At 48.4% G+C, this 15,502-nt stretch overlaps 2 protein-coding genes across 2 annotated transcripts; one reads left to right on the forward strand and one right to left on the reverse strand.

The window, feature by feature from the left end:
• Nucleotides 1–638: 638 nt before the first annotated feature.
• Nucleotides 639–2,326, reverse strand: LOC101760042 (E3 ubiquitin-protein ligase PUB23). Its single transcript, XM_004952619.2, has one exon. The coding sequence runs from the start codon at nucleotides 2,213–2,215 to the stop codon at nucleotides 929–931; it is 1,287 nt and encodes a 428-aa protein (XP_004952676.1). The 5' UTR covers nucleotides 2,216–2,326; the 3' UTR covers nucleotides 639–928.
• Nucleotides 2,327–12,995: 10,669 nt separating this feature from the next.
• Nucleotides 12,996–14,772, forward strand: LOC101760443 (protein MKS1). Its single transcript, XM_004952620.3, has one exon. It carries the CDS (start codon nucleotides 13,283–13,285, stop codon nucleotides 14,189–14,191), a length of 909 nt encoding a protein of 302 aa, XP_004952677.1. The 5' UTR covers nucleotides 12,996–13,282; the 3' UTR covers nucleotides 14,192–14,772.
• Nucleotides 14,773–15,502: the final 730 nt, after the last annotated feature.

Here is a 15,502-nt window from a genome sequence, read left to right on the forward strand (position 1 = left end):
AGGGCTACAAATATGCAAAAAAAAAAAAACAAGTTATCATGATTTTGCAGGAAAAAAAACTGTAACATAAAAAGGTGATTCGGAAAAGGTACCAATACAAATTTTTTACGTCTCTGAAAAATATCATTTGATGTCTCTTACTAGCTAAAATGTAAGAATGTGGGATCAATCGCGTGCACTGATTTTTCCTGCAACCAAACCAAAATTAGGATCTTAAAAAAATATTATATATTTTTGTTTGTTAACAAATTTCAGAAAGCATTAAAAATTCTCACTTCCAATTCAATTACAGTTTGAGAAAACATCTCAAAGTCATTCCAATTGAGTAATACTAGCCTACGGGATAACATAATTTGGTCTCAATATTTGCATTCATCATTTTCATGTTATTGCTGCTTTGTAATTCACACCTTTTGTTAGTGGTAACCAGAAACTAAATAAAAAAACTAATGTATTTCTTAGAAGAATCAAACCCTAGAAAATGCTACAAATGCTATATTTTGTTTAGAAGAATCAAACCCTATGCATACTAAACCAGATGCAGAAACAAGCAACTTTGTACAATTTAATCACACAGTATGCCCCGATGCAAACAACCTAGTACACTACTATCACAATTACCACATGATGAAATGAAATATTTGAATCGAGAATGTGGTAATGTACAGCTTGATTGATTATTCCAGATGTACAAAATCTAAGGACCTACATCCATATCATTAGATACATTTTTCCCCTTTGGAGAGTAAATATCTAACAAAGGACATAAGAACGATATTATTACATTCTTTTCAAACATGAAAGAATAATTTGTAAATCGACTAACTAAATGATTTAGTGGCAAACATAATAGGAGAATCGAAACGTGTGCTCCTTTTATCTACATATAATCAATGTAATGTACACGATGTACGTGGTGTATATGTCATCATGGGTAGGATGCCTTGAGGTGCGCTTGCAAGCACGGCGAGTCCTTCCAAACCCTAGCGTGCGCCTTGAGCATCTCCTTCGCCCTGAGCCTGGCCTTCTCGTTGGCGTCGACCTGCAGCACCAGCATGAGCTTGGCCACCACTCCGACGGCGAGCATCTCCTGCAGCACGGCGGGCGTCGGCGAGTGCCTCGCCACGGCGTGGAGCGCGCGCACGGTGCTCTCGGTGGCAGCCAGCGACACCCGCATGGCCTTCTTGGACACGACGGCGAGCCCCGCCGGGTGCGCGACGAGCTCCGACCGCCCCTCGGCGCAGCCGCAGAGGTGGTCGATCGCCACCACGGCCAACTCGGTGACGCGGCGGCCGCCCTCGTCGAGGAGCAGCTCGACCAGCGCCGCCACCGCGCCGGCCTCCACGGCCTTCACGCGGTTCCGGCCCCACGGGCACAGTCGGCACAGCACGTGCAGCGCCGCCTTGACCGCCTTGGAGGACACCCGATCCGAGACCACGCGCACCACCTCCTGCACCAGGCCGGCGCTCACCGTCGCCAGCCGCGCCGGCTCCATCGCCGCCACCATCGCCTTCAGCAGAAGGATGCCGTAGGTGCGCGACCGGTAGCTCGGTCGGCGCAGGACGTAGGTCAAGGTGTTCAAGAACTCGGGCTCCCGCTCCAGGATCTGAGTCAGGCTCCTCTCCGATGGCTTGAGCGAGTAGAGAACGCTGAGCGCGTCCTCCGCCGGCGAGCTCGTAGACGTCGGGGACTCCAGCAGGAACTCGTCGTCGGCACGCTTTGAGAAAGACTTGGACGTGGAAATGGCCGATGAGTGCTTGGTGACGACGGATACGAGGAACTCGACGGCGCCGGGCGTGGCCTCGACGCAGCGCCTGTTGCGGTCGCTCTCGGCGGCGGCGGCCTTGATCTCCCTGAGCGCGGCGGCCTCCCTGCCGTGGCGGCCCTCGTCGAGGAGCGCGGCGACGCGGCAGGAGTCGAGCGGCGGGCGCGGGGTGGGGAAGCGCTCGACCTGGTGCGCGGCGCACCAGGCCTGGATGAGGCGGCGGAGCGTGTGGTTGGGCGTGGCGTCCATCTCCTCGGGCGCCAGCGCGCGGCGCGTCACGGGGCAGGTGGCGTGGCCGTCGGTGAAGAGCCACCGCTCGATGCTGGCGCGGTCGTAGGTGATGCCGGTGGCGAGCGTCACCGGGTCTCGCATGACCTCCAGCGAGATCGGGCAGAGGAAGTAGTGCGGCACCTCCGCGGCCGCCGCCGAAGACGACGACGAGACCTCCATACTAGCTGTCCGCTTGTGATCTGCGCTGCTGCTGCTTGGTTGCACAGTTGGTGAGAGCGCTTGCCTTGCGACGGGAGAGATCGAATCGAAGAGGAGGAACAAGAGAGGTGATGTTGTTTGGAGTTGAACGAATGGAAGGGGAAGCGAAGGCGCGTTTTATAGCAGGAAGGACGGTGAGGTTGGGGGCGGAGGGAAGGGGAAGCGAACAAGTCAACCCGCGGCGATGTTTTTGGTTTAATTTCTGCCGTTGCCCGTTCCATGTGGATCAAAATAGTTTTGTAACGTCAATTGTAATAAGTTAGGGGTGTTTAGACTTTTTTTAGTCTGCACTAAAATTCATGTCACATTGAATATTCGGAAACTAATTAGGAGGATTAAATATGAGCTAATTATAAAACTAATTAGACAAACGAAGGCTAATTAATCTATTAAGCCTAATTAATTCATCATTAGCATATGTTTACTGTAGCATCACATTGTCAAATCATGGGGTAATTAGGCTTAATAGATTCATCTTGCAAATTAGCCTCCATCTGTGTAATTGGTTTTGTAATTAGTCTATATTTAATACTCCTAATTAATATCTAAACATTCAATGTGACAGGAATCTTAGGAGCTCCTAAAGAAACAAACACCCTTTAATAACCCACCACTTTGAAACAGGATACATCAGTTCGGAATGCGGAAGTTTTTTCACAAAACTTGCGGGAGGTGGACTGTTTCTTGCAGTTTTGTTGTACAATCTCGTGAACATTGATTGGCGAAGCGATCCGTACGTGTTGGCAAGAATTTATTTTAGGAGGGAAGGTGTGGTGACGTCCATCCTGTTCCTGCAGCGCTAGACAAGAAATTAAGCATGACGTTTGGATCAGAATTCATAATCTAATTTATCACCGGAACTAAGCATATATACCAACCCAAAGCTAATGAAATCACCAATCACGTACACACGCGTCGTCCAGACGGAACTAAGCGGGCGGGCCCGCATGTCGGCCCGGTTTGACCAGCCCAGCACCATTGTCAAACCGCGAACGCACGCGCGCGTGTAAAATGAATAAATAAATTGCGGGGTAGTGGTATTTGGTCACGTGCCGGTGCCTATCTCTGGCGACCGTTTACCACTCCACCTGCGGATTTATTATGACAAAACCTGTTAATGATCAACCTGCTTACAGAGACCGTGACCTGGCTGTACGTACGGCGACCAGCTCCGATGTGTGTAAATGGTCGTATTAAATCTGATGAACCGTTCTAAAAGCTAATTGTAGCGACGATTATTATATTACTCGTAAGAGTACGACGGAATCGGAGGAGGTAGGAGTTAGGACGGGATCTTTTACTTGTACACCTACCTGAAAGAATTTGCAGGAATATATGATCCGATATTCTTTTCATAGGCACGCATGCATTCCGCATGTTTGTAGAAGCTAGCACCAGCATTTTATACCTTCAAAAAAGACACTAGAGGAGATTATTGTGTGCATATATATGACGGATTGACGGGTCGGGTGAAAAAAAAAATTAATGGTATGGAAAAAGCGCGTACTACATGCTTTGCGCCCAATTAGTTACGTACTACGTAAAGTGATCAAAGTTTGCGTATTTAATGAATGGAGCATACTACCACTTTCGGTATGGTAGGCATCTTTTCCTTGATTCAGGGAGGTTCGTCTTTGCGCCGGGTGTGAAGCTCACGCGCGCGTGCAAAGGAGAAACTAAAAGCATGCACTTTCGGTTGCCCGTTGGAAGAAAATGGAAGCTTCAAACATGCATCTGCAAAATGGTCGGCTATCTAGTTGGTCAAGGGGTGGCACAAGGTGCATTGTCTGAACTCAGAAGCGTGCCTGAATGACAGAGTTGGCTTTTGTGCGAAGGATGAACATAATATCTCCCTGTTCGGTGCGAGTACCAGTATACTGTACAATGATGTCCCTGTTAAGATAGTTCGGTATTGTAACAAACTCAATGAGGATCCGTGAGATATGTTTGGCCTGGTAGTTGTAGACTTGATGAAGATAGAGTTGTTGTAAAGATATTGTAACCGAGTATATCTCTCGTAAATCCTAGCCAAGCATATCTCTAGCGGTCTATATAACGTAAACTCCCCCGTGCTTATTGAGCACAACAACTAGCGGTCTATATAACGTAAACTTCCCCGTGCTTATTGAGCACAACAATTAACACGAAGTCGTCGATCCCTTAAGGTTGGGATGACGTTCCACCACGCAAAGCCCTCTGATTTCTTTCATGATAATCGGAGCTTAGATTAGATCCATGGCGTCAAGTTCAAGCTCCTCCAACCTGCTGCTCGGCGTTCATATCACCGAGAAGCTTAGCAAGGGCAATCGTGCCCTCTAGCAGGTCCACGTGCTCACTGTTATATGCAATGCGCGCATGGAGGGCCACATCACCGGTAAGACCGGTGCTCCTGAAGCTGAGATCGATGAGAAGCAAACAGACAACAAGATTGTCAAGGCTCCGAATCCGGCGTATGAGGAGTGGTTTGCTCTAGATCAACAAGTTCTTGGGCTAATCTTCACATCCGTGGGAAAGATGTCCTCATGCAGATTGCTCCTGCAAAGACGGCAATAGAGGCATGGTGATTGGTGGAAGAGATGTACACTGCCAAGACCCGTGCCAGATTTGGTGAATGTACGCCTTGCGCTTGCGACAACAAAGAAAGGTACATTGACTATTACTAAGTATTTTGCAAAGATGAAAGAACTTGCAGATGAGATGGCTGCCTCTAGAAAGCCACTCGACGATGAAGGAGTTGCCTCCTACATCATCAACGGGTTGGACTCTGAGTTCAATCCGTAGGCATCATCGGTGATGGCAAGGGCGGAACCAGTCTCAATCTCTGAACTCTACTCTCAGATGCTCAGCTTTGAGACTCGGATCAATCTCCAGCAAGAAGGTCACAGCTACTCCGCTAGCATTGCAAGCCGTGGTGGTCGTGGCTCATCAGGGGTCGTGGTCCGTCAGGTGGACGAGGCCGTGGCAACCGAGGGCGCGGAGGTGGACGGGGCCGTGGCAAGCGAGGGCACGGCCAGAACAATCAAGGATGAGGATGAGGCAACTTCAACCAGCAGCAACACCGCGGCTACTCCAACAACCCGCGCTCCACCAACAACAATGGCGGCAGTGATGACTGCCCTCTTTGTCAGGTTTGCTTCAAAAGGGGACATCTTGCTCCTAGCTGTTGGCATCGTTTTGATGAAAATTATGAGCCCAATGAGTGTTTGGTTGCTGCGGCAATGGGCTCCTACAATGTGGACACAAAGTGGTACGTCGACATAGGAGCAACTGATCATGTTACCAGTGATCTGGAGAAGCTAGCCATATGGGATAAGTACAAGGGTGGCGAGCAGATTCATACGACCTGCGGGGTAGGTATGGGAATTAGTCACGTTGGTCATTCTGTAATTCCTGCTCATACCCAAAATTTCTACTTGAAAAATATTCTACATGTTTTGGTCGGTAGGGCTCGTCGAGATCAGGAACTCGAAGGTAAACGCAGACACACGATTTAGACAGATTCGGACTGCTAGATTACATAATACCCTACGTCCTGTGTGTTGGTTGGATTGAATTGCTTTGGAGGGGGTTTCTGCCTCGCCTTATATAGTCGGGGGCAAGGTTACAGGTCGGTTAGTTACAAAAATACTAGTCGGATACGACTAGAGGAAGCCTACCCTATTACAACGAGTACTTTCCTAATCCTCGACTAATTCCTGTCTTTCCATGTAGACTACGCCGTCCTGCACTATGGTCCCATGTCAGATGCGTCTCGGTGTCCAGCCCCACATTTGGGACTATCCAAACCTTCTGGTGGGTCCATATATGTATGTACGACACTAGGTTCTAACCTTATTTCATGGAGCGCATGCAAACAGGCAACAATGTCAAGGTCAAGTACTGAAGCTGAGTATAAGGCTGTAGCAGATGCAACTGCTGAAGTAATGTGGATACAGACATTGTTATATGAGTTGGGAGTGCAAGCGCCAAAGGCAGCGAAGTTGTGGTGTGATAACATTGGAGCTAAGTATCTTTTTGCCAATCCGGTTTTTCATGCACGTACCAAACATACAGAGGTAGGTTATCATTTTGTACGAGAAAGGGTAGCAAGGAGATTTACTTGATATTAAATATATATCTACCAAAGATCAGGTTGCAGATGGCTTTACAAAACCACTCACAGTTCGGCAACTGGAGATGTTCAAGACCAATCTCAACCTTGGAGATGTTCAAGACCAATCTCAACCTAGGAAGGTTAGATTGAGGGGGAGTGTTAAGATAGCTCGGTATTGGATACATGGGATATGTTTGGTCCGGTAGTTGTAGATTTGATCTAGAAGATAGAGTTGTTGTAAAGATATTGTAATCGAGTATATCTCTTATAAATCCTGATCAAGCATATCTCCAGCTGTCTATATAATGTAAACTCTTTCGTACCTATTGAGCACAACAATTAACACGAAGCCATCGATCCTTAAGGTTGGGACGACGTTCCACCACACAAAGCACTCTGATTTCTTTCAGTCCCAATAACAAACAACGGTACAAGTATTTTCGTTTTCAAGCCCAAGCAGAAAAGGCTCCCATAAGCCCGTTGCAATTTATCAACACAACAGTGCTATGCGAACGAGCTGACGTTGGATTAGGAGTACAGTATCGACCGAATGTCGGGGTTCCCTTCTCGCTCTTTTCCGAGCTGAAGCTCGTGCCTTTTCGGCGTGCGAGCGACCGTGCGCGCAGGATGTCGAAAAAAGGACGCAGCGGGTACGGCCGGGCACATGTCCAAGGCAACCAGGGTAGGCCCGCTGCGCAGCATAGAGCCGTAGACCGCGACGTTGACGCCACGCCGGAAGAGCAGAATTGAGCACGTGGAAGGAGTGCGAGTTTATATAGATTGGAGTACTGACGACGACAGGAGGAGCGGAGCGGTTGGCGGCGGCCGCCTTCTGCTTGCTTGTCGGCAGATGAGATGGATGATCCGATGGGTGGATAGATGGTCAATGAAATCAGCGACAGACGGCGCCTCCCTTTTCCGTCCCTTTTCCTTTCCGGCGGATGGCTTGGCTGCAAGAAAAGTCGCAGCGCCCCCGTCTGTGCATGCGATTGGTATACAACGATCCACGTCGGCACATCTCGCCAGCGTGCCTTGCCAACTCCTTCGGTTCTTCTTCGTCCTCCCTCCTCCGATGGTCCATCCCTCGACTCTTTATCTGCGTGCAAAGCGCGTTGCCGACACGTGTCCTGGAATGGTGAAGGTTCATATTGTTTGCTCCAGCTGGAACTGGACGGGGCTAGCCTGAATAGAGCGGCGACAAACGAGTTAGCATTTGTGTGTTTGTCCGAGCTACGGAGTAGTACTACGCACGTGCTAGCGCAACCGGTAGCGGTAGCAAAGCAGTTTTGCGCCTCGATCCGCTCTCCACCGAGTAGGCGAACATTTTGCCCTACTCAGTTCGACAATCGAGTTCCTGGTTTTGTTTTCGGGAAAATATGAATGAGGTAAGATTTAATATATGGTTTGTCCTACTCAGTTCGACAAAAACTACATGATGTTTCTGATTCCACATGTGTCACGAGTTCCTGGTTTTGTTTTCGAGAAAATGTGAATGAGGTAAGATTTAGTATATGATGCATCAACACTATTTTGCACGGAAAAGTGCATCGTTCATGCATCTAGCTTACTGTATTTCAGCATTTTTGAGCATGTGACCACTATGCTCGTACTCAAAGGCGGAGCTTGAGGAGGGAGGGGGAGGGTCAACCTAAGAATTTAACCCAAATACATAGTAAAATTGATGCTTTTGTTAGTTAATCTCTGGTGAAAAATACTCTTTGGTAAAGGAAAGTTTCTAATGACCGGCCACAATGAGGATCCGCTAGTGCTCGTACTCGTTCAAGTTCGTTCCTGCGTTTCCTTTTAGAAGGGTGGGACAATGCTGCGCGTTTATTCGTATCCGACGATGGTAGGTGAAAATAAGTATGAGTTTGAAACATAAACGCATTTCCCTCTTAAATTGGAAGTTTGTTTTCTAAATTGTTTGAACCGTTGTGTAGAATTAACAATCCATCAAAATGAGACCGTGCGCAATTTTTTTATTTCCATGGAACAATTGATCTAGTATGCAGAACATTTGCATGGAGTATTTGCTCGATTTGCCTAAAAAAATTAAATGTTAAATTTTAAGCGTTCTAGATGCAAATTGTTGTTTAATATTGATAATGTCTATTTATCTGTCGACAGATTGCTAAGGGTAAATCTGTCAAATTTTATTATGTTGCATATGTTGTTGTCTAATGTAAGTACAGTGCAACATGCGAGAACGATACATTAAAACATAGTAAATAGCATTTGTAACATCTGGAAAATATGTCACATTTCCTCCCCTAAAATCACGAAATATTTTCAAATATCGAAAAATAATATTTGCAACATCAAATGACAACATTTGCGACATCAAAAAAATTGACAGATTTTTTTTCAAAAAAACATATATGAAACATCTGATTTAATTCAATGTTTCAAAAATATATCCTGAGCAACATGTGTGATTTGTCTGGAACAATCTTTTTACCTCATTCGCAAAAAAACAATCTTTTTATCTAAAACAATGGCGGAACATTGTGATTTACGAGTGCGTTGGAGTCGGAGGCCTGGCTAATTGGGAGGTGTTTAGTGGGCTGCAAGCTGGCCTGACCGAACTTCTGTAACCACTGGGCCGTATGGATGGACGCGGCCCTGTACACAAAAACAGCCCCAGCCGCACTCACTCACTGCTACTGTGGGCTTCCGAAGCGACTCGGGCGGGCAACGCGGGCCGAGGAGGGAAGGAAAAGCGTCTGAAAGACTGATCTCCAACCGGCGAGGGCGAGCACATGCAGCACATGGATTGCCGTCGTCCACGCACACAACTCCCTAGATCAGCTGGACATGTTTCAGGGACCGGACTGGTCCCGCAGAGAAGGCACGTCCGCATACTATGTACAGTACATGTGTACATTTCCCACGAGCCGACATGCACATGCCATATCATTTCATACAGCCTCGAGTACCTCCCTGTCATGGGCGTTGATGGTTGGCTTTCAGACTTGAATGCAGCTGCTGCTGGGGCCCACGCTTTGACCTCAAACCCAGGCTGTGCAAGAGAGGAGAACAGGAGAAAGAAAAGAGTCCGACGTGGCCCCATGATACGCCTAGGCCTAGTTTATCTAGCTAGTCAGCTGACCAGCCTGTTGTGTTGACCGCCGGGGGGTCGATTATTCCAGGTACAGAGACGCTGACAGGTGCCCGTAAGTACAGTCGGACGCGATCGCTTTTCGTCCTCGACGGCCGATGGCGAGGCCGCATGCGTTGCACGCAGCTTTCGCACGTGTCGACCACTAGTCCTGGGTCGTCTTGACCACACCCGATCGATCAGGAAGGAAGAGGCTCGATCCTTGCTCAGCCGTCACGACCGGGAGCCGTGGTACCCAGGGCGCCGCAACGGCTGCTCTCGCTTGGACTCTTTGGAGCTCCTAGCCTCCTCGGCCTGTGGAAGCCACTGGTATATCCACTAAAAAGCAACAACCTTAATTTCTGCTCTGTTCCGAAGAACTGAGGACGTTTCCAACACCGACGGCAGCTCCCGCTAAAGCGGGGGAGAACAAGATAAGACCAAGGCAAGAATACAAGAGAATCTCTACTTTTGAGTTTTGAGGGCACGCATATATACTTTCTTCTCTTGGCAAATGAAGTCGTCCTATTCCTTGCTTTGGAGGTGTGCGTATATTTTGTTTAGACAAGACAATTGGGAGAGAAGGTGAATTACTGAGAGATTAGCGATCAAAATTTGCACGCTACGCTGATAGGTTTTTGGGGTGGGTTGTCTCAGCACCTTCCCGTTCCCCCTCTACAGTTCTGAGCGAGACGGGGCGGTGACGCTTTCGGCGTTGATCCGACCGATCCCCTTCCCTCCGACGGCCCCTCCGGCATTGGAGTGGGTGGGGAACGGTCGGACCGACAGTCGACGTAGTATAGCTACTAGTTTAGGGTTGTCTTCTAGTAGGCTAGGGTTACCGATGATGTCGTCGTCGGCGATGTCATGCGGTTTTGGTTTCCCGACGGCAGCGACGACGATGTTGGCGGGTCCGGCGAGATCTCCGGCGCTACTTCCGGGAGGATTTTGTTTCCCTTACTCTTCTCTGGTGGCGGTGGCGGCGATGGTACCGAGTCGGAGGAAGAGTCAAGGAGGAGGTTTGTGCTCTGTTTCTTCGTTGGGATGGAGTTGTTGTGCTTCCCTTTGGTAGCTTTCCTTTCCGGGTTGGTGTCTTGGTCGTCGACGGCGGATTTGCTTTCCGATTGGATTGCTTTGGGGTTCCATGGTGGCCTCCCCCACTTTGGAGTTGTTTGAATACTAGATGTTAAACTTTAGCAGTGTCATATCGGATGTTCGGATGCTAATTAGGAGAACTAAACATGAGCTAATTATAAAACTAATTGTAGAACCTCTGTGCTAATTCGCTAGACGAATCTATTAAGCCTAGTTAATCCATCATTAGCAAATGGTTACTATAGCACCATATGTCAAATCATGGACTAATTAGGTTTAATAGATTCGTCTCGCGAATTAGACTCCATTTGTACAATTAATTTTATAATTAATCTATATTTAAAACTTCTAATTAATATCTAAACATCCGATGTGACATGTAATAAACTAGCAGCAGCAGGCTATCCAAATACTCCGCTGTTATCAGCGAGGCTGCTGGCGCGGGAGAGCGAGCTTCTGCGCAGCAACAGCCAGCGTATTTATGCCGGGCTTATCCGAACAGGAAATCCCTCGCTGTCCGCCCCGTCTTGTCGGCTCCGTTCCTCAAGCGCCGCTCTGCCCCGTGAGACCGTGAATGGAAATTCTACACCACCTCCAGGTGACCAAGTCAGGGATCGGAACACACATATGTCATTCATCGTTGATACTTGGGGAGCTCTTGCTTGGTCTTTGGCTCAGGGCAAGTGACCTTTTTCCACTTGCAGTGAAAGGTGCATGACAAAATTAATAAATTATGGTCTATTTGATGCAGCTTCATCCCACTACGGCTAAATGCCGAAATTTCGGTCCTTTCGTGATGACCGAAATTATTGTTCATCAAAATTTTGGTACTGTTCATCGAAATGTCACCTTTTTTACTTAGATTTTGACTGAAATTTTACGAATTTCAGTAATTTCGTTGAAGATCGAAAAAAGGTGAAAATGAAATTGAGAACCCTGCTCCGGCTCCTACCAAAAATAAACTGTGGAAAAGAAAGGAGGGAAGCCAAAATTTTAAGCTTTACTGGCTTTTTGATCTCCCGTCCCACAATGCTGCTACAGTGGTGATGGGAGCTCCACCGAACGCACTATTAGCACATTTTCTTTGTGCCCCGTAAACTTCAGCCTAACGATTTATACGTCCATGTTCTCCCATACCTAGGGAAGCAGGAGCGAACTGCTACGCGATGCGGTGAGGCAGTAAGGGGTGTGCACGGCTGGAGAGCGAGAGAGAAATGGTGGCAAGGTTGTCAAGAGCTTATCCGGATAGCAGAGTCTTAGACCTTGTTTAGTTTATCCTCAAATCCTAACTTTGGCACTATGCAAAAAGAAGATTTCCCATCACATCAAACTTGCGGTACATGCATGGAATACTAAATGTAGACGAAATTAAAAACTAATTGCACAGTTTTGTTGTACTTTGCAAGACGAATCTTTTGAACCTAATTAGTCAATGTAATTCACAAATACAAACGAAATGCTACAGTGTTGCTACAGTAATTTTGGCACCCTAAAATTGGGCAACTAAACAAGGCCACAGTACTATGACTGTATTGAGATGAGATGGTCTCAGGGGTGTTTGGATCCTGAGCTAAAGTTTAATCCGTATCATATCGAATATTCGGAGGGTAATTGGAAGTACTAAATATGAGTTAATTATAAAACTAATTACACAAATGGAGGCTAAACGACGAGACGAATCTATTAAGCCTAATTAATCCATCATTAGCAAATGGTTACTGTAGCAGCACATTGTCAAATCATGGACTAATTAGGCTTAATACATTCATCTCGCCGTTTAGCCTCCATTTGTGCAATGGGTTTTGTAAATAGTCTATATTTAATACTTCTAATTAGTATCTAAACATTCGATGTGACAGGGATTAAAGTTTAGATCGGGGAACTAAACACCCCCTTAATCCCTTCTAGTATCTTAATTTTCATAGTATCTACACCGTTAGGATCTTATCTACTATTCCTATCCTGATTAAAAAAAGCTTTAACAGTATCTAAAATTAGGTACTCCAATTAAATTATCAAAAATCAATATTGTAGACCCACATTTGATCAACATACTAAGGACGTTTTATATATATATATAGAGAGAGATTTTAGAGTACTCTGTTATAACCCAATTATAATTTGATTTTTAATAAAAACAATATGAGTTATATTCATGAGCGCCTACTGCTTTTATATTCATTAACACTACAGCCGGATGAATGTACCCATTAGGCTTGGCCCAGCACATATAATTGTTGCTGAACTTGCCGCTGCGCTGCGCAAGCTCTAGAAGTGAAGCGAGGAGCCGAGGACGAGGAGGCAGAGGCAGCGGAAGTAGCATCACGAAAAGCGCATGGAGCCAAGCCAGGTCGCTGCCGTGATCGAGGTGCTCCTGCCGGCTGCCGCAAAGACGAGCCCGAGAAAGTCTTCGAGGATTAAATCAAAATCACGCCTGCTTTGGATTTTCTTTGGATTAATAAACTAATCATCCTGTCAAAAGCGGGCGGCACTCAATGATAGAGAGCAGCAGCCATTAGAGCTCGGCGGTTGGCTACCTGGGCCTAGCCTTAGCCTAGCCCGTGGACTTTTCCTTCCCCGTCGTCAACAGCACACCTCCAGACTTGCTCCTCCCTCCCCTTCCTCCCCGCGTTGAACCATTCCACCCTCCTCCGCAGCTACAAAGCACCGTACGGCTCGCTCCGGCTCGTCGTCGTCTTCCCCCTCGGCTCCCCGCGCGGCTAGCTGCAGCGACCCCGCGCACATGGACGCGTCGTCGGGCGACCGCTCGTCGCCGCGCAGCCGGCAGCTACAGGGCCCGCGCCCGCCGCGGCTCGCCGTCAGCAAGGACTCGCACAAGGTCAGGAAGCCGCCCGTCGCGCCGCAGCGGCACCACCACCTCCAGCAGCAGCAGCAGCAGCAGCAGGTCGTCCAGCACCAGCAGCAGCACCAGCACCAGCACCAGCACCAGTACCAGCAGCAGGCGCGGCAGCCGGTCATCATCTACGACGCCTCGCCCAAGGTCATCCACACCAAGCCCGGGGACTTCATGGCGCTGGTCCAGCGCCTCACCGGCCCGGGCTCCAGCTCCCAGGCGCAATTCGACGCCGCCGCAGCGTCCGGGGCCGGGGCGGGCGCGGGGACGTCCTCCGACGCGCCGTCGCAGGCGGCGTCGGCGATGGAGTTCGAGCCGCGGGAGTTCCTGCTCTCGCCCACCGCCGCGCTCTCCCCGGCCGCGCGGCTGGCCGCCATCGAGAGGTCCGTGCGCCCGCTTCCCCCGCACGCGCACCCGCCGGCGCCCGTCCCTCCCTCCTACTACGGCGGCGCGACCGACGACGACTTCTTCCTTTCGGCCTCCGCCTCCGCGGACCTGGAAAGCTTCGCGGCGGCCCTCGGCGGCGCGCCGTCCGTTCGCCCCGGGATCCTCTCGCCCGCGGCGCTCCCCCCGGCGGCCTCCACGGGGCTGTTCTCGCCGATGCCGTTCGACCCGAGCTGCCTCTCGTGGCTGAGCGAGCTGAGCCCGTTCCTCCCCTCCGCTGGCACCCGTGCGGAGCAGGCGCCGTTCGCGCCCAGCCCGCGCAGCAACCTCCTGCTGGCCACGCCCACCATGCCGTCGCCGGCCACAGTCTCCGTGCTCGAATTCTTCAGCAGCGGCACCTTCCCGGACATGTAAATCCCCGATGTTGATCATTAACGACACCCATCCTCCTGATTTGATTAATTGTTTCTCTGCCGTCCCGTCCGGTGCAATTGACTCGAGAAATCATGCATCAAGACTTCCGTGCCCTAACAGCCGGGTTAATTTAATTGATCACTTTTACCGTCTTGGTAATTTGGGCGATGAGCAAGAATCATTCAGTTGCTGAGATGAAGCAGTGGTTACATTGATTTATTCTTTTTTTTATTTTAAAGTCCATTGTCTTTTTTTTTGGGGGGATTGGAAGTCCATTGTTAGATATTCTTTTGTTTTGTGTTGGCCGGATCAGTAGCGAGAGAGGGCAACTTGGCTTTGGCCAGTAGTGGTAGCTACTGATTCATTAATTAATTGACAAAGGAGTAGGAGTTTTCCTTCTCAAGTTTTCTCCGTTTCCATGGATTGAAATCGTCAACTGCAGGTAGGTAGAGGCTGCTAATGTTCTTTCTTTTCTTGCTTTTTTGTTTTCTTTAATTCTTAGTGATATGAATATCTTACTTGTCATCAAAAGGAGATGATGACTGGTCTTTCATGTATAGTGTACTGTAGTTTAATTTGTCCATTCTTCTGCCTCGATCCAGTGACTTGGTCTCGGTTTGTATTTTTTTTTTCTCTCAACAAACTCCGCGAGGGCCAGTTAAGTTTCGTCTCACTGACTCCGGAGGGCCACCTCTTTTATCTCAACCGTGCCATGCCCTGTCGCCATGTCGGGTACTGTGACGTCACCGTGGAAGTCGACACCGAAACATCGATGATCAGCGCCTCGGCGTCATCGAAGAGCTGTGCCCCCGTCCGCGCCAGGTTTTCTTGCGCTCTGCTATGTGCCACGCCATCGAAAGCGGCTGGCTAAGCTCCGACCTCCGAACGGAGGATGCGGAGGCATGTGCATAAGCAAGGCAACAACGAGTCCGCCTGGTCGGCAAATGGCGGCGCTGGCCTTCCCTGCCACCTCTAGCGGGCAGTGGCACGTGATGCTGGCGGATCTAGCATTTTATCACAAGGTATATCGAAAAAATCTTATGCAATTCGATAAATTTAAAGATTAATTTAGAGACAATAACAAATCACAATATAAATAGTTTAGTATTTGTCTTCTTTGTTTACCCACTGCTTTTTGAATGACATGAATGTATTGATTATATCTTCTTCATTCACTTGGAAGAAAATAAAAAAACACTCATACATAAATAAATAAAAATATTTAAGAACATAAGTTTTTTCAAATAAGAAAAACAAATAGAAGATAGATTAATCTTAAACCTCCTTATGGACGATCAGAAGTTCTCGCAC

Source organism: Setaria italica, chromosome I (genome assembly GCF_000263155.2).
Source record: "Setaria italica strain Yugu1 chromosome I, Setaria_italica_v2.0, whole genome shotgun sequence".
In the NCBI taxonomy this organism is placed as follows: Eukaryota; Viridiplantae; Streptophyta; class Magnoliopsida; order Poales; family Poaceae; genus Setaria; species Setaria italica.

Bases quoted from the DNA above. Each gene is read 5' to 3' on its own strand.
- LOC101760042 (XM_004952619.2), bottom strand. From the start codon at position 2,215: ATGGAGGTCTCGTCGTCGTCTTCGGCGGCGGCCGCGGAGGTGCCGCAC.
- LOC101760443 (XM_004952620.3), top strand. From the start codon at position 13,283: ATGGACGCGTCGTCGGGCGACCGCTCGTCGCCGCGCAGCCGGCAGCTA.